The sequence below is a fragment of the Anolis sagrei genome, chromosome 4, assembly GCF_037176765.1.
Source record: "Anolis sagrei isolate rAnoSag1 chromosome 4, rAnoSag1.mat, whole genome shotgun sequence".
NCBI classification, from domain to species: domain Eukaryota; kingdom Metazoa; phylum Chordata; class Lepidosauria; order Squamata; family Dactyloidae; genus Anolis; species Anolis sagrei.
Window position 1 is genome coordinate 104402772 of NC_090024.1, and position 19267 is coordinate 104422038.

Here is a 19267-nt window from a genome sequence, read left to right on the forward strand (position 1 = left end):
AATGTTGCATAGAACTTTTGTTGTGCAATATGGTTTCTTATTATGTTGTAAAAAAGCAATCTTGTGCAAAAACACACATGGCAGCCTAAAAGTAGTATCTTTCACATTAAAATCAGCAGTTTTCAGTGAAAGTTGCACTGTTTCTGGAAAACTATGCAGTTTTCTGACATGGGGTGAGCGGGGATCCAAAGTGTCTCGAAGCTACGAGGCAAAAACAGCTTCATTAATTTTTATATCTGTTGGGACTTGGATAAATTGAGATTTGCCATCCCTACGATGTGAGCTCATCGAAGGGATGGCTAATCTCAATTTATCCAAGTCCCAACAGATATAAAAAAGTATGGTGCATTTTAGTGCACCATACTTGGCCTCCAACCTGTGTTTATTATATGTGTGTCGTAAATTGGTAACCTCTGCACTCTCAAGCCTTGACTTGCCAGGCATGCACTCAAAAGACGAGTTCCAAATCAGTCAAAGAAATGTATTTAAATATTCATGATATAAAATGCATTTGCCACTTAATAAAAAACATGCCTCGGGCATGATACAGTAGCATAACAATAGACATTACTTCATTCTTCTCACAATACCACTGCAGTCTCCCTTAAACGTGGCTTCCTCTCGTCATTTATTAATAATAATAATAATAATAATAATAATATACATTTTATTTGTTACCCGCCTATCCTACTTACTTTAACATGCCACTCATTTACTATAAATGAGTGGTTACTATAAGCAAATTCCAACACCTTACACATACTTCGGCAACTCTTTCCTAACTTTCAGATTGACGTCTGTGCCCAATCAGGTTTTGCAAGATTTTTTCCAAGAGTCTTGTTCCTGTTCTTCCATTAAATGACCTATACATTTTCTCTTTCATGGTACAGTTCTTCCTTGACAGCCCTGAAACCATCAAACTAATTAAATGAGTAATTGATTTAAATTTAATTAAAGCTCAGTCTACTTTGCAGAAAAAAAGATATGGCACAGAGTCTTTTTCTGCATGTTTTGTGCTAAGAAGTTGCAACAAAGGTGTGCTTGACTTTCTTCTTCATGGCAGCTAGATTCCATCATCTGTATTCCTGGTAGCAAAATAGTAGGACCCCTTGGTTCAAGACTATCTCTTGGTAGGAGACGGTTCCTGTGGTCTTATCCAGCTCCCTGGTGCTGCAAACAGAAAGCCATTAATTTGGTTATACTACACACAAAGTGCTTGAGTAATTTAAAACTAATATTTGCGGTCTAAGCACAAAATGTTTATCTAACCTGATAAAAAGGAGAATCGGTCCTCATGACCCTGTGCCTCTCCCTCTCCAGATGCTTACGACATAGCAGTGGTTAACTATCATAACAGACAATAGTCTGGAGCTCCAAATGCATGTGAGAACAACACCCAAGTTCTTCTCTAAGTACTTATGAGCTACTGCTGAATGTTCTGTGTGGTAACTCTGCACTTATTGCAAAATAATGCCCCTTCGCAACAAAGGTGTCACAGCAGGTTTTCACACAGGTACAACATGATCTATGGGTTGCTGTAGGTTTTTTCAGGCTATATGGCCATGTTCTAGAGGCATTCTTTCCTGACATTTCGCCTGCATCTATGGCAAGCATCCTCAGAGGTAGAGAGGTAGTGAGGTAGTGAGATTCCAGCCATGAAAGCCTTTGACAATACATTGAACATGATCTATGTCCTCTTTACTATAACCACCAGATTTCCATTGGGATAAAGGATAGAATAATTGTAAAAGTGGTTAGCCATGACTTGGTTAAAGAACTGACCCATTCAGCTCTCAATTTGCATGCTTTTTGTGGCAATAAGATGATTTTGCTGACTACAAATAAGTCATTGCAATGACGTTGGGGACATCATCAGGACACAACCCTATCCTTTAGTTCAGAATCCTGTATTCATCTCTACACCAATTTTCTAGAGAAACAGGAATTTCTTTTTTATAAAACACAATGTATGTGTTAAAAATTAATTTTAAAGTCTGATGTATTAAAATGTTGATCTCCAGAGATGAGCCAAGGATCTGTGTTCAGCTTTATCCTCACAATTATTTCACATAGCAAATATGTCAAACAGAAAAAAGTGCCCTTCAAAAATTGAAACATCACAAGGAAAGGTTTGTTTAATTATATTCGGTACAATTACATTACTATTTCGTAGACAAAACATAGCTTAAGCTGTGGATCCAGTTTCAAGGAGGTCAGGATCAAGTAATACCTGCCAAACGGTGCTGTATTAGCAATAAGTAAACATCCTGTACTTACACTGAGGCTTCCTAGGGCTAGTGTTGCTAACGCTGCTTTCAAAGGATGAATGGAAATTGTGTATCGTCTCTTGCAAAATCTTTCTCTCTCGGCCCTGTTAAAAATCACAATTAAAATAGAAAGTAAATCTATATTCAATATTTAAGTAAAGTAATCTGATTATCAGAGAGAAAGACGATTCTAATTAATCTTTAAGGATATATTTTGCCACATAGTTTGTCGTTGTTCATTCATTCAGTTGTTTCAGACTCTTCGTGACCTCATGGACCAGCCCACAACAGAGCTCCCTGTCGGCCATCACCACCCCCAGCTCCTTCAAGGTCAAGCCAGTCACTTCAAGGATGCCATCCATCCATCTTGCCCTTGGTCGGCCCCTCTTCCTTTTTCCTTACATTTTCCCCAGCATCATTGTCTTCTCTAAACGTTCCTTTCTTCTTATGATGTGGCCAAAGTACTTCATCTTGGCCTCTAATATCCTTCCCTCCAATGAGCAGTCAGGTTTTATTTCCTGAAGTGTGGACTGGTTGGATCTTCTCGTGGTCCAAGGCACTCTCACAATTTTCCTCCAACACCACAGTTCAAAAGCATCTATCTTCCTTTGCTCAGCCTTCCCTATGGTCCAGTTCTCACATCCGTAGGTGACTACAGGGAATACTATTGCTTTAACTATGCGGATCTTTGCTGTCAGTGTGATGTCTCTACTCTTCACTATTTTATCAAGATTGGACATTGCTCTCCTCCCAAAAAGTAAGTGTCTCCTGATTTCCTTGCTGCAGTCTGCGTCTGCACTAATCTTTGCACCTAGAAATACAAAGTCTGTCACTTTTTCTCCTTCTATTTCCCAGTTGTCAATCATTCTTGTTGCCATAATCTTGGTTTTTTTTATGTATAGCTGCAATCCAGCTTTTGCACTTTCTTCTTTCACCTTGATTAGAAGGCTCCTCAATTCCTCCTCGCTTTCGGCCATCAAAGTGGTGTCATCTGCATATCTAAGGTTGTTAATGTTTTTTCCAGCATTTTTACCCCAGCCTTGCATTTGTCAAGCCCCGCACATCGCATGATGTGTTCTGCATACAAGTTAAATAGGTTGGGGGAGAGTAAACAACCCTGCCCTATGCCTTTCCCAATCTTGAACCAGTCTGTTGTTCCATGGTCAGTTCTTACATAGTTAGTTAAGTGTATATACTAAGCAAAGAGATTGAATGTGTCTGTTGCTGTTGTTCCATGGTCAATTCTTACATAGTTAGTTAGTGGTATATACTAAGCAAAGAGATTGAATGTGTCTGTTGCTGGTGCCAATGGAAATAAGCTTGTTTATTCCAGTCTGTTCGTGGCTTCTAGTAATCTAGAATAAGGCTGCTGAACATTGTGATCAGAATTTGACAGAATCATAAAACTCAACAGTGTATTGTGTATGTACTTTGGCTGGGCAACTCGGTAAGAAATCCAATAGCTTTGCATTCTTTGGCCAAATGCATTTAGCAGTGTTAGGTAGAAATCTTTTTGCTCTGAAGAGAACTACATTTGCAATATATCTATTGCCTAATGGAACTGACTGGCAAAAAGGACTTATAGCAGCAACCTTGTTGACATAGGGATGAGCCCTGAAGCATTACACCACTGCTGTGACATGAACCCACAGCAAAAGACATTGATTCCATGTTGCTGCATCAAAAGCTCAAAATATGCTTCCAAACAGACAGAGGCAACTCACTAAAATTTGTCTATTTCTGAAAATTCAGGCTTCATCTCTGGGTATAATAGAGCTGCCATTGTTATATTGCTAGAATTTATTCGTTTTCTCCCTGATTTTGTGAGAAAAAGTTTTTAAAAGAGGGCAAAAACCCTACTGAATACCTGCTACTAAATTATAAGATATTATGCCATACCTTTCCTGCATTCAATTCAGAAATAGCTGCCAGAATTTGTTGTCTAGAACCATCCGTTTTAATTCCCAGTTCTTTTAAGTCACCATCAGTAAGAGTAAGAAAAGCTTCCATATCCACCTGCGAAAAAGAAAGCCACAAATATACTGTAATATATATTTTTCTTAAATACCATGTATACTCAAGTATAAGCCGACATGAGTATAAGCCAAGACACCTAAATTTAACCACAAAAATGGGAAAACATATTGACTCGAGTATAAGCCAAGGGTGGGAAATGCTGCAGCTATTGGTAAATTTTAAAATAAAAATAGATACCAATAAAATTACATTAATTGAGGCATCAGTAGGTTAAATGTTTTTGAATAGTTACATAAAACTGTAATTTAGGATACGACTGTCCAACTTTGATCAAACCATTATTCTAACCACCTTCAATGTAAATGTGCTTATGTATCCTTCCAATACTAATAAAGTAAAATAATAAATGTAATAATAACAATAATGATAGAGTAAAATAATAGAAATGTAATAATAACAATAATAATAGAGTAAAATAAAAAAATGTAATAATAAAAATAGAGTAAAATAATAAATGAAATAAATAAATAAATAAAAGAGTGGAAAAGAAAAAAAATGGATTATTGATGTCACCATACCAGGTGACAGTCGAATTGACAAAAAACAACAAGAAAAACTCAGCCATTATCAGGGCCCTAAAATCAAACTGTAAAGGCTCTGGCATAAACCAGTACAGGTGGTCCCAGTGGTAATCGGCACACTGGGTGACATGCCAAAAGATCTCAGATGGCATTTGAAAATAATAAACATTGACTAAATCACAATCTGTCAACTGCAAAAGGCCACCTTACTTGGATCTGTGCGCATCATTCGAAAATACATCACACAGTCCTAGACGCTTGGGAAATGTTCGACTTGTGATTTTGTGATATGAAATCCAGCCTATTTATTTCGTTTGGTGTGTCATACTGTGTTTTTGTGTCAGTATAATAATAAATAGAGTAAAATAATAAATGTAATGAAAACAATAATAGATTAAAATAATATAAATGTAATAATAACAACAATAACAGAGTAAAATAATAAATAACTCTGACTCAAGTATAAGTCGAAGAGGCTTTTTCAGCCTTAAAAAAGGGCTGAAAAACCCAACTTATACTTGAGTATATACGATATGTAGGAGACAATGGTATAATGCAAAGGGAGTATTTACATTCTTCTCTCTCTCCAAATCGTTATTTAAAAACCTCATATAATGTTCTATCTTTTATTCCTTTTCAGAGCTTGAAGATGTGTTACTATAGTAAATGCATCATTTGTTTAAAGTGTTAAAGCTATGAGGAGGTGAAGGAATTTTTGGATTTTATGAATTCAGTAGACGGCTCCATGCAAGTGTCTTGCCATTTTCAGCTCCCTGCATATGAAGTATGGAAATAATGGCTCTTTTTAAAAACTGCATTGTTGTAAGGCCTTGTACGATAACAAAGTAAATAACAGAATAAAAATAACAAAGCACAACTCCTTTCTGGAGGGAATTGAAGGGTTTATGTTACAGTAGAACATGCTTAATTGAGCACGAAATGGCTATTCCATTTCAGCTCAAAGAAAGAAACCATCATATGCCAAAAGCATTTGGACCTATATTTGGGGAGCAATGAACTGGAAAAAAAAGCTCTCCAGATTTTTGCTTTGTGATCCTAAAATATCACTTACATTCATTCAAACAATGCACATGAGTAATGGTTAATGTATGCTTTGAAAAGACACTGACTGCTCTTTGCAAGGTGCAGAATTTTAAAAGAGAGTAAATTGAAACATACTAGTTTTTTTAAAAAAAGCAAGAGTTGCAAACATAGCAGCAAGAAGAGAACTGAGCAAGAATGCACTCAACATATCCCGAAGGCACACAATGCACTGGAAATCTTCACTTTGAAAGGAAAGAATGGATGGCAAGTGTCTAGCTAAAGCACTAGAGCAAAGCTGGGGAAACTGTAGCTGATGAATGGTATTTGGCCCCAGATGCCTTTTTTTGCCCCTGAATCCCTGCAGTCTGCCAATAAATTCTACCTCGGTCTATGTGCACGTTCTCTCTCTCTAATACATATAATTAAAAGCAACTTAGTTTATGGTAAAAAGAAAATCTTGTGGTTACGAGGAATGGCTGATAGCCATAGAAACCTTCAATACCACCTGCAAAAGCTATTTGCCATACATGGAAGTTGGGAGGAACATGTAGACCCCATCTACACAGCCATACAATATCCGTATTATCTGCTTTGAACTGGATTATATGGCAGTGCAGACTCATATAATCCAGTTCAAAGCAGATGTGGATTAACTGTTTTGATAATATGGATTTTATGGCAGTGTAGAAGAGGCCTAAGTTTTGGCTTTGGCTTATACCTCAGTTGACTTCTTGCAACCCTGGGTTTATAAAAGAGTATATAAAAACCAAACATAGTAAGATTGTATTCACAAGGCTTGCTAAACAAGCTGATTTTCCTTTGTGTGAAGTACAGCTCAGGCACCTTCTTCAGAGTCCACTGCAAACATTGCAGATTGTTGCAAACAGATTTGTGCAAATAGATGGTGTTCAGAAAGGTTTTCCTGTTGCCAAATCTTTGTGTCCCTCAATTTTGGATCAGGAACAGAAGCAGTACTCTAGAGCAGGGGCTCTCAAACTTTTTCAGCTGATGACTCCTTTTTGAAGTAAATGTTTCTCTTGGAGCCCCAAGAAATGTTTATCTGTTATGTTATATTATAATGAATATACAGGGTGAGGCAGCATAACTTCCTTTTTTCAAAACTTAATACAACCCATTGTATGAATCAGATTTTTTAATAATGTAGGTGCCTACCTAAAGTTTTATTTTCCGTAGTTCTGAAGATAAAATTAGGTAGGTGACGTCCCCCACTCTCCATTCTCCATACACTGAGTAAACCGATTTCTGGCGTTTGTCATGACTCTTGCCAGCATAGCAGGCGTTACGTTGGCAATTTCTTCCTGGATGTTGGTCTTCAAATCTTGTAGGGTCTTTGGACAGTTCACATAAGCACGGGATTTCAAAAAACCCAATAGAAAAAAATCACAAGGGGCCAAATCTGGAGAGCGGGCCGGCCACTCCAAATCCGCTCAAAAAGGAGGCCTCAACGACAAAAGCACACTCCTCACTGTTCCAACTCATGATGGCGACTGAACTGTGTCAGGACAAAACTTTATACTCCCGCCTCTCGAACAAGACCACTAGCGCTCCGCTACGTCTTCAACCGACTGAATGGCGCACATTTTAAAAAAGGCAGTTACGCTGCCTCACCCTGTATATACCAGGCATAGGCAAACTTTTTGATCAACATGAACTCAACAGTATTTCAGTGGAAAACCCCAGGGGCCATCCAATTTAATGTTTTATTGTGATATGTTTCTATTTGGTTTTGTTTTGTTTTTATTTTATTGCATCACGTTTTAACTCTGTGCTCTCTGGGCTTGTCCCTTTCTAAGCCACACCAAGCCCCTTCGGGGAGATGGAGGTGGGGTATAAAAGTCAAATTATCATTATCATTAATCCCCTTCTACCATGCAGGAAAAGTGCAATCAAAGCACCCACACCCCAACAGATGTCCACTGAGTCCTTTGTAATGGTAATAATAATAATAATAATAATCATCATCATCATCATCACTATCATCCTCATATAATAGGAAAAAACCACAGGGGCAATCCAGTTCAACTCCCTTCTGCCATGTAGGAAAAGCACAATCAAAGCACCCCCTAAGCCAGTGGTTCTCAACCTGTGGGTCCCCAGGTGTTTTGACTCACAACTCCCAGAAATCCCAGGCGGTTTACCAGATGTTAGGATTTCTGGGAGTTGAAGGCTAAAACATCTGGGGACCCACTTGTTGAGAACCACTGCCTTAAGCGGTGGAAGGGAAATAGGCTTTTGGAAACAAGGATGCCAGCAATTTGTCTTTGGGAAAAATCTGAATAGGACAGACACAGCACAAGCCATATACTATGTATCTGTACCTTAAATAATTGTCCAGACTTCAGCTGAACACAAATTATTTGGCTTGGATGATGAAAACATATTTAGAAATAATATCATGTATTAACTGCCACCACCTGCGATTTTCTTTGAAAATATTGTTTCCGAAAAGCCAGATAATAAAATTTAACACTACCAGTATCTGGGAAAAGCAGCAGTTTTTAACAGTCATAATATGCAGTGATTGTACACAACCAAAGTTTAAGTCAGGTATGCAAAAACACAGCAAGTAACAAGAAGCAAAGAAAAAAAACATTTAAATAAAACTTTACCTCTTGCTCTTCAAAAATCGGCTGATACTTCTCAAGGGAGAGTTTTTTAAGGATCCCTGTGAGTTCGTCTTTAAATTAACAAAAGAAAATAATATTGGTTTTTTGTTTTGTTTTGTTTTGTTTTGTGAAGGCTGGGCATCATAGATATATTTTTGGGGATGAACATTTTGAACTAAGAGGCAAAATCACATCATAGTCTAGCCAACAAATTATCCCTTGAACCTGAAAATGCCCAACAAAGCCATCTGTGCAATACAACTTAAAATGCTACTTGTCTTTTGTCTTTCACATACATTAATATGGGATTACCAGTAGGACTGTAGCCAGAAAATTATTTTGGGGGGGGGGGGGGGGGTTGAATTTTTTTAGTGAATCATAAGTAGTTCTATAACACAAAATAATTTAAATAATGTAAATAATATGATTCATTCTATATTTTATATAGACTTAATTAAACCAATTTTCCCGTCTCCTTCACGGGGGCTTCAAATCCCTCTCATACCTTAGACTTTGCCTACCAGTTGTGGGTGGGCCAACTAGGTTGCTCCCACTGTATCAGCTATTGCTGCAAGTAATGACTATGAATAAATTGTCAAAATTTGCTTGCAGTTCTGGAGGGAGTTGTTAATTTTTTGCTGCTCATAGACTTAGCAGGGGGGTTGGTTAACCAGTTAAAAAATTCATGAGTAAACCAGGGATTTCTTTTAATCTGAAATATTTGGGGGGAGGGGGAATGAACCCCTAACCCCCCCCCCCCCGGCTACAGCCCTGATTACTCTTTAACTCTTTAGAGAACACACTGAGGCAGTCTGTTGAGAATGAGGACCAATAAGGGAAATGTCTTGAGTGAACTTTTAAATTCATATTAGAATCATAGAGTTGGACAAGACCACATGCCATGCAGAAAAAGAACAAAATACCATCCAGCCTCCGTTTAAAAGCCTACAAAGAAATAACTTCCTTCTTTTCTAATATTTTATTTATTTATATTTTACCTCTTCCTGAAAATCAAGATAGCTTACAAGAGTTAAAGTGAAAGAAACAAATATAAATTAACATATAATAAAACTATCATATTCTTATAATGAAGCTATCATATAACATTCATATAATAAAAGTAATAAAATCTCATATTCATATAATAAACCTATCATCAATAGGATTTAAAATCAAATTAAAAGCCATACTCTTAAAGTCAACAGTATCATTTGACCTGACTTGAGAGAGCTCTCTGATTGTTATCCAGGAAATAGGATAACTTTCTTCCCTTTGGTGAGTGTCAACATCGCAGTGGGTGAACCACTGGTAGTGCAGAATATCAGGATACAAGGATATGATCTCTTGTTGTTCCCTTTCAAGAACCTTCTGTTCAGTATATTGAAAATGAATATCCTTGTGAGAAGAGTTTCTGTAACATCCCAAAGCGTTCATTCAGAGATCATTCAGACACACAAAGCCAGCCGCATGCTCTAAGAGCAAGGGCTACATCTCATATGACCTGGCTGATCCTGGGTCTACTCACCGTCATCCGTTAAAGTGCCACTGCTGGAGCCTCCACTACTTTTCCCTTGTCGTTGGGAGGAAGATGCTGAGGACTCTGTGCTTTGAACCTTGGGTGACAACGATGGAGATGGTGAAGGGGTGAGAGTTGGGGAAGTGCTTTTAGAAGTTGAGGAATTCTCAGACGGAGGCTTCTTCTTGACTTCCAACTTCTGTTTGAGTGAACATATTAAAAATATTCCTCTTACTGAAATATTTCTCTTACTGAAATGTACCACTGGAGCGTTACCTATTGATCTACTCACATTTGCATGTTTTCGAACTGCTAGGTTGGCAGAAGCTGGGGCTGACAGCGGAAGCTCACGTCACTCCCCGGATTTGAATCTGCGACCTTTCAGTCAACAAGCTTAGCAGCTCAGTGCTTTAACCCACTCAGTGTATATGAGTCTGCATTGCTTTATAATCCAGTTGAAAGCAGATAATCTGGATTTTATATGGAAGTGTAGAAGGGGCCTCATATAATCCAGTTCAAACAGATAATCTGGGATCAGGTTCTGGGATATAGGGCAGTGTAGATCCAGCCATAAATAGATACAAATTGTAACTACAGAAATTATTATTATCATTATTATTATTATTAGTAGTAGTAGTAGTAGTAGTAATAGTATAATTAACTTTATTCTTTCCCACACGTTCCTCCATAGGGAGTCAAGGTGGCTTACAATAACATGACACATCTTAATAAAATTTAAAAACACAGCAAATACAATTGTTTAGATATTTGTCTCATGAATACAAGTTAAAATACAGTTAAGAAACAATAAAAATACAACTAATATTACATTTAAAATTAAATACCGTATATTCCGGCATATAAGACGACTGGGTGTATAAGACGACCCCCCAAATTTTCCAGTTAAAATATGGAGTTTGTGATATACTCGCCGTATAAGACCACCCCTCTTCCAACGCACACCCAATAAAAATAAAAATAAATCAGATTAGATTTCAATATGGTAATTTTAATGCAAATGGTTATGACATGTAGGCTCTTAGCAGGAAAGCTGTCACTTATAAACTTAAGGCTGCTTGTCATCAAACATGTAAACATAAAACAGTTAAAGTGGATTAAACTTTTCCTAATTCCCTCTAAAATTGAAAGGAAGGATAAGACAATAAACCCATGGGAGCTGCCATGCTGTGTGTTTTCTAAGCTGTCAACCATGTATCTTACCAGCAATTGCCTGATTGTTTTATACAATGCTTGCTTGAATTGGTCAGTTCTTCTTGCCTGCCCAGCCCTCCCTGTCTCCAAGATTTTACCTTACCTAGAGTGAGCCCAGGGCTGGGTCCAATGTCATAAAATCATAGAGTTGGAAGAGACCTCATGGGCCATCCAGTCCAACCCCATTCTGCCAAGAAGCAGGAAAATTGAATTCAAAGCACCCCCAACAGATGGCCATCTAGCCTCTGTTTCAAAGCTTCCAAAGAAGGAGCCTCCACCACACTCCCTCCGGGGCAGAGAGTTCCACTGCTGAACGGCTCTCACAGTCAGGACGTTCTTCCTCATGTTCAGATGGAATCTCCTCTCTTGTAGTTTGAGGCCATTGTTCCATTGTGTCCTAGTCTCCAGGGAGGCAGAAAGGAAGCCTGCTCCCTCCTCCCCGTGACTTCCTCTCACATATTTATACATGGCTATCATGTCTCCTCTCAGCCTTCTCTTCTTCAGGCTAAACATGCCCAGCTTTTTAAGGTGCTCCTCATAGGTCTTGTTCTCCAGACCCCTGATCATTTTAGTCGTCCTCCTCTGGACACATTCCCTACTCACTCCTGTCAGGCAGTAAGACATAATGCAATAGGTGGTCATCAAGTTTTGCTTGATAATAATAATAATAATAATAATAATAATAATAATAATAGTTATTATTATTATTATGGAACCCTTGAGTTGGAAGGAACTCCAATGGCCATCCAGCCCAACCCCACTCACTCCTGTCAGCAGGAAGACACATGCAAGCCCTGCCAACAGGTGGCCATCCAGTTCTGCTTGATAATGATGATGATGATGATTATGGAACCCATCAGTTGGAAGAGACCCCAATGGCCATCCAGTCCAACCCCACTCACTCTCCTTGATAACAACAACAACAACAATGGAAACCCTAATTTTCTGGTTAATCTTATCACATGATTTTGTAATGCTGGCTTTCTCTTTTTGAATTATCTTTCATTCTTGTTGGATATCTCTGACATATTTTTGATTGCCGAGATTTCTTCTTTGATTTCGCTTATTAGTTTCCCTGTCTCGTCTTGGAATGTTTTTTGCAGACTTTCCTGCATTTTTTCTTGGTTATCCTGTATTTTCTGTAATTGTAACATAAGGTCTTTTAGAGATGGTTCCCCTTGTATGGAGAGTCTTCTTGTTAGTGTGGTTATTGTGTCCTATTTTGGGCACCACAATTGAAGAGAGATATTGACAAGCTGGAATGTGTTCAGAAGAGGACGACTAAAATGATCAAGGGTCTGTAGAACAAGCCCTATGAGGAGTGGCTTAAAGAGCTGGGCATGTATAGCCTGAAGAAGAGAAGGCTGAGAGGAGACATGATAGCCATGTATAAATATGTGAGAGGAAGTCACGGGGAGGAGGGAGCAGGCTTCCTTTCTGCCTCCCTGGAGACCAGGACACAATGGCCTCAAACTACAAGAAAGGAGATTCCATCTGAACATGAGGAAGAACTTCCTGAGTGTGAGAGCCGTTCAGCAGTGGAACTCTCTGCCCTGGAGGGAGTGTGGTGGGGGCTTCTTCTTTGGAAGCTTTTAAACAGAGGCTGGATGGCCATCTGTCAGGGGTGCTTTGAATGCAATATTCCTGCTTCTTGGCAGAATGGGGTTGGATTGGATGGCACACCAGGTCTCTTCCAACTCCATGATTCTATGGTTGTAAGGTTTTTGTTCATTTTAGGAGTTGTAAATTTGTCCATATTAATGTGTCTGCTCACTAGCTTGCTTTTAACCTAAAAGCTTTCTTCTGTAATTGTCCCAAGCACCCTCCTAGTAATTGCTCTTTCTTGATTAGGATGTAAAAGGTCCCACCCTGAGGATTCTTCTTTTTGTATGTGATGGACCCCAGCTGATTTCCTTTATTGTCTTTTCTTCTCCTCACTCCCTCTCTCCTTTTTTGGGCATCTGTATATTCTTTTTACTCATTTTGTTATTTTTTCTTTATTTCTTGCTGTTTATTATTTTATTGTTCTTTTTATTATGTTTATTCTTCAATATCCCTCTCAGGCTCTAGACCCTTTCTCTTCTCCTTTCCTTCTTTACTTTTTTCTCCTTTCTTGAATTCATCAGTTCTCTCCAGAGCTTATCTCTCCACCTCTTACTTCTGCCCTTACTGACCGTGCTTCTGCCTTTACTGCCTCCCTATTCTGTCTCCTTCCCTTCTTCCATATCCTTTTTGGCTTTGGACTGCCCTTCTTCCGCACTCCTTCGCCTCCCCTCCTCCTCTGGAGTCGCGACTCCTCCCCTTTTGCCTGCGTTTGCCGGCTTCAGCTCCTTCCTGGTTCGGAGCGTCCCTTTTCTCTTAAAGGAGCCACACAATAAGCACAGCACACACAGGAAGCCCATCTCCTTTTTTGCATTTGTATTGCTTCCCTGGTTTACTGCTTCTTTCTCTCCTGTCTCTCTTCGTCTCTCTTTCCAGTAAGCACTATCTGTGCTTTACAGACCTTCTTGGATTGCTTTTTCTCTAGTTCTCTCCTCCTCGGTTCCTTTAAATTCCTTTAATTTTCGTCCCTTTCTGCTGCAAGCTCTCTTCTCTGTTTCCTTTCTCCTTCTTCTGCTGTGGTTTCTAATAATTCCCCCTGTTCTGCTTCTTTTTTAAAAAATGAAGGCGATTGGCTTAGCGAGGCTGTTCAAGCCTCGTTCCCTCCCTCCAGGAGCCTCTTCTGGGGGAAAGCTCCACAGGCGGTTTTGCCGGTCTCCCTGAAGGAGACCCGCTATGAGGTTAGCTTCCCAGTTTGGGGAGTCCCTTTTTGAACTCTGTTCCTTTTGAGGGGAGGAAAGACTCCCCACATTGCCTCCCCCCCCGCCTCTCCCCCCCCCCTCCGGCTTCGATTCCCAGCACTCCTCCTCCTTGCCCCCTCCCTTCACCTCAGGCAAGGGAACAACAAGAGTTACAGCGGCGGCGAGGTGCTGCCTGGGATGCAAGGAAGGCAGATTCAGTTGATGGAGTGGCAAATGGCATTCCAACACACTGTTATGCTGGTATACCCGGCGTTTAAGACGACCCCCCCATTTTTGAGATGACTTTCTTGGCTTAGAAAGTCGTCCAATACCCCGGTTTTTACGGTACTCTTCCAAAATCCCACCCATGACTTCCTTAGCAGTGTGCCCCTCATCATCCCCTAAAAGCTTCATGGAAATTATTTTTTTTAACTTGCTTGTGAAAGGAAAGTGGAGATGCTCCCCACCCCACCCCGATCTCTCTTGGGAAGGAATTCCAAAATGGGAGCAGCCACCAAAAAGCCCCCCTTCTGTGTTCACACCAAATGTGCTTGAGTGAATGGGAAGACAGAGAGAAGGCCCTCCACAGGTGATTATATATATCTCACAGGTGTGTAGAGAGAGAGATACGGCCCTTCAAAAAATCTAGACCTAAGCCATGTAGTCTTACTTTTTCTTTTCTTTTCTTTTTCTTTGTGTCAGAAGCGACTTAAGAAACTGCAATTGGCCATCTCCAAGGATGCCAACCAGGGGAAACCCAGATGTTTTACCATCCTGTAGGAGGCTTTTCTCATGTCCCCATATAGGAAGCTGGGGCTGACAGACAGGAGCTCACCTCGCTCCATGGATTTAAACCACCATATTTCACTAAGCAGTCCTGTCAACACAAAGGTTTAACCCAGTGGTTCTGAACCTTTTTTTTGACCAGGGACCACTGACCAAGGACCATTTTGACCAGGGACCGTTCTCCAACTTTAGTACCAAAAGGGTTACCAATTTTTTTGGTCAACATTAGATTTGCTTTGGTTATTTGGGGGTGATGATTCAGAAAATTGCATTGGATAGATCAAGTCAGCTCTAGTTTCTGATAAAGAACATATGCCATCCAGTAGTCGCCATCTGATCATCCACAGAAACCCATATTTAATAATCTAGAGCTGATGTGGTCTATCCAAGGGGCTGGGGCTGGTCAGTGACAGGGAAGGAGTGGAAGGCAGTGCGAAAGGAGCGAAAATAAAATAAAATAAATAAAGAGGAAGGAGGCTTGCAGACCAGATTTTCGTCCTTGCGGCCCACTGGTGATCTGTGGCCCATAGGTTACGAACCACTGGTTTAACCCCTTGCGCCACCAGGGTCTCTTATGAACACCATCAACAACTTCTATGCTGTTTGAACGTTAAAGGAGGCATATTTTAGTTTAAAAGAAATAATTCCTAAAACCTTCAGGACGTGTGCACTGATGATGGCATCTCCAGGAGGAGGAGATGAAGGAGCTGGATCGACTGGTGTCTGCTGTTTGTTTGGCTTTTGTTCAGGGATACCAGCAGCTTTTTTCCTTTGAGCTGCAATTTGAGACAAAACACTATCGGCACTTCCACCTAAAAATAAAAATACATTCAAATGTGTAAATTAAAATTAATTTTTTTTAAAAAAGCTAACCACAGTCCAACGTTGTTGTGTTTTTTTTTAAAGCAAATGCTCCTTTATTTGAGGAAAGATGTTTTAAAAGATGTAATTCTGAGAAGCTAATATGGGAAGAGGCAACATCAACAACCTCAAATGTTTGTGAGAGAGAGGGGAGAGGGAAGCAGGCAAGCTGGTTGGATAACTGATGGCAGCAAGTTACACTTTCTCATCCTCAGATAAAAGCAATGGCAAATTCCTCTGAAAGGTTGCCATACATCTGAGGCCCATTCCACACAGCTGAATAAAATCCCATGTTATCTGATATGAAAGCGAGGAGTTGCTGAGGAGCCTTCTCATCAAGGTGAAAGAAGAAAGTGCAAAAGCTGGGTTGCAGTTAAACACAAAAAAACCCCAAGATCCTGGCAACAAGACTGATTGATAACTGGCAAATAGAGGGAGAAAACGTAGAGGCAGTGACTCACATGCATATCTAGGTGCAAAGATTACTGCAGATGCAGACTGCAGCCAGGAAATTAGAAGACGTTTACTTCTTGGGAAGAGAGCAATGACCAATCTCGATAAAATAGTGAAAAGTAGAGACATCACACTGGCAATGAAGATCCGCATAGTAAAAGCAATGGTATTCTCTGTAGTAACCTATGGATGTGAGAGCTGGACCATAGGGAAGACTTGAGTGAAAGAAGATCGATGCCTTTGAATTGGAGGAAAGTTCTGAGAGTGCCTTGGATCGCAAGAAGAGCCAACCAGTCCATACTTCAGGAAATAAAGCCCAACTGCTCATTGGAGGGAAGGATAGTAGAGGCCAAAATGAAGTACTTTGGCCACATCATGAGAAGACAGGAAAGGTTAGAGAAGATAATGATGCCGGGGAAAATGGAAGGAAAAAGGAAGAGGGGCCGACCAAGGGCAAGATGGATGGATGGCATCCTTGAACAAAACAAAAACAACACAACTTTATTTATATACCGTTCTATCTCCCCGAGGGCACTCAGAACGATTTCCAGGTAACATCATCAATACATACAAAGTAAACAACATAAACATAAAGTTAACAAGCTAATATAAGCATAAAAAATCACAATAGCACATATATATTTAAAATAATCCTGCCTGTTCAAGGCAATTTAAAAGGCCGGGCCGAGGCTAGTGCAATTTGTAGAGGGCCCGGGAAATTAGGTAGAGTCTATGGCTGTTCATTTCCGGGGCCTAATAGGAAGTAACCTGGGTAGTGGTAGAAAAAGATATGGCCATATTCAACAGTATCTGGGGCTGAGCAAGAACTAGTCATTCTCAAAGGTTTGTTTAAACCACCAGGTCTTCAGGCTCTTACGAAAGGAGGGGAGGGATGGGGCCTGTCTTATTTCTCTAGGAAGGGCGTTCCAGAGGCGGGGGGCCACCACTGAGAATGCTCTCTCTTTCGTCCCCACCAACCGTGCTTGTGATGGTGGTGAGAGCAAAAGAAGGGCCTCCTGGAAGATCTTAAAGTTCAAGCCGGTTCATAGAAGGAGATGCGATCGCGAAGATAGGTGGAGCCCAAACCAGATGAAGTGACTGGCTTGACTCTGAAGGAGCTGGGGGTGGCCACAGCTGACAGGGATCTCTGGCATGGGCTGGTCCATGAGATCACGAAGAGTTGGAAGCTTGAGCAGTTAAGTCAACACCACCCACCCACTTTCTCTCTGTCACACACAACTATCTTCATATCTGAATAAATGCCTATATCTATAAGCACCTGATTTATTATGCATTTCTCCACCATGCCTGTTAACTCCTGCAATGCTGTTAGAGCCACCAGAAGAGTGAGGGGAATGGTTGAAATTGCTTGAGTTGGAAGGTGTAGGAGGTCTTCTTGCAAAAGTTGACAGCTTAATGGGCCTGGTATTTCTAGTTAAGGATCCCTGGAAGAGGAAAAAGAAATGTATGTTCAACTTTCGACTAGTACTCACAAAATGAGGCAGTCAATGCTGTCATACTGGAAGGAAGACAAATGTCTAAACAAAAGGAAGGAACAGCACAAGAAGTAAGAGTCAAAGTCAATCATGTAATCTTTAAATTCATGACCTTGGGGAACACTGGAAAGCTAGAGTACTATCGTGGTTACAGGTCTGGAATCAATACATATGAGTTCTAGACTCAAATCCCTATCCATTCTAGTAGTCCTTTGGTCACTTATTTATTTCTTTATATTTATTTATTTCAAATATTTGTACCCCACCCTTCTCTACCCCTGAAGGGGGACTCAGGGTGGTTTATAGATGGCAGCAATTCGATGCCCCACATATACAACAGATAAAACAACAGTTACATAATCAGTAAAACATTGACGTTAAATTTAAAACCATATAAAATAGAACAAAATAGAATTAGTTGCCATGTCAAGTCCAAGTTCTACAATCAACAACTTAATCCGAAGCCTGTCCATAGTCTGTTTTCCATAGCATTGTCATAATTTTTATTGTCCACCTGCTATCCAAATGCCTGGTCCCATAGCCACGTCTTCAACTTTTTCCTGAAGGAAAGGAGGGAAGCAGTTGACCTAATTTTGCTGGGGAGCGAGTTCCATAGGCGGGGGGCCACCGCCAAGAAAGCCCTGTCCTTCGTCCCCACCAAGCGCATTTGCTATGAAGGTGGGAACGAGAGCAAGGCCTCTCCGGAAGATTGTAAGTTTCGAGGTGGGACATAGAGGGAGATATGTTCGGACAAGTAAGCTGGGCCAGAACCGTATAGGGCTTTATAGGTCAAGGCCATTGGCTTTCAGTAATGGGCAATCCTTCACACCTCACATTATAATTGATTCGCCAATTACAGACTGAACTGACTTCGATCCTACTACTTGGGAACGGACACGAGGAAATAGGATCAGTTTGAAGACTGGAAAAACTAAAATTTGCAAACTTAATTGTTGTTCCTAAAAGGCTGCAGACTTTGTTTCTCTGCAGCCAGGCATATTTGCATGAATCATGCCCTGCCTTTGGAATATATGTCACTAGTCAATGTTATATAGTGGTTAAAGTACTGGAGATTCAAGTTAAAGCCTCTACTGAGCCATGAAACTAAATGAATGACTTTGGAATGTCACCCACAGCCTCTTGTATAAGATTGCTGTGAATATAAGGTTGGGGGATGATAGCCGTGTATGCAAGCTTGACTTCAAGGGAGGAAAGGAAGGATGTGAATGTAAGTAATAGGGCTGTGCAAAGCTTTGGGGATCCATTTTGTAATTCGGAGATTTGTATGATTCGTTAATACAAATCTCCAAAATACTCATCGGCACGAGATCCCCTCTGAAGCACTATGAAATGAAACAGAAGCGTAAGAAAAATTTCGGAGATAATAGTAAAGATTTGTTGTTTTGGAGCATTTCAAGCTGTGATTTTTTTTTTAAAAAATTAATTGAAAACACTTTTTAAAATTCCTAAATATCAGTAGGTGAACCAATGTTTCTAAAACTTTGCAGGACTGATACCCTGCTTAGGTTGTCTCAATGTGCAAAAATTCATGGGGATACCTCTTGTAGTTTTTAATATATATATATTTGTAAAACCTTTTAAAATGTCCTAAAAATCAGTGGATGACCAAAATGTTTTGAAACTTGGAAGGCTTAAAGTCATAAATG

General features: G+C 40.0%; 1 protein-coding gene across 1 annotated transcript in view; it reads right to left on the reverse strand.

Moving 5' to 3' along the window:
- Window positions 1-460: 460 nt before the first annotated feature.
- The window catches only part of ANKS6 (ankyrin repeat and sterile alpha motif domain containing 6), a 41159-nt gene continuing 22352 nt past the window's right edge, over window positions 461-19267 (reverse strand). The window contains exons 10-16 of the mRNA XM_060774640.2: window positions 17384-17549; window positions 15445-15602; window positions 10022-10211; window positions 8500-8567; window positions 4167-4283; window positions 2278-2371; window positions 461-1170 (exon numbers count right to left, since the gene is read on the reverse strand). Coding sequence (XP_060630623.2) covers window positions 1121-1170; window positions 2278-2371; window positions 4167-4283; window positions 8500-8567; window positions 10022-10211; window positions 15445-15602; window positions 17384-17549 — 843 coding nt within the window. The 3' untranslated portion in view covers window positions 461-1120. The remainder of the gene's footprint in view (window positions 1171-2277; window positions 2372-4166; window positions 4284-8499; window positions 8568-10021; window positions 10212-15444; window positions 15603-17383; window positions 17550-19267) is intronic.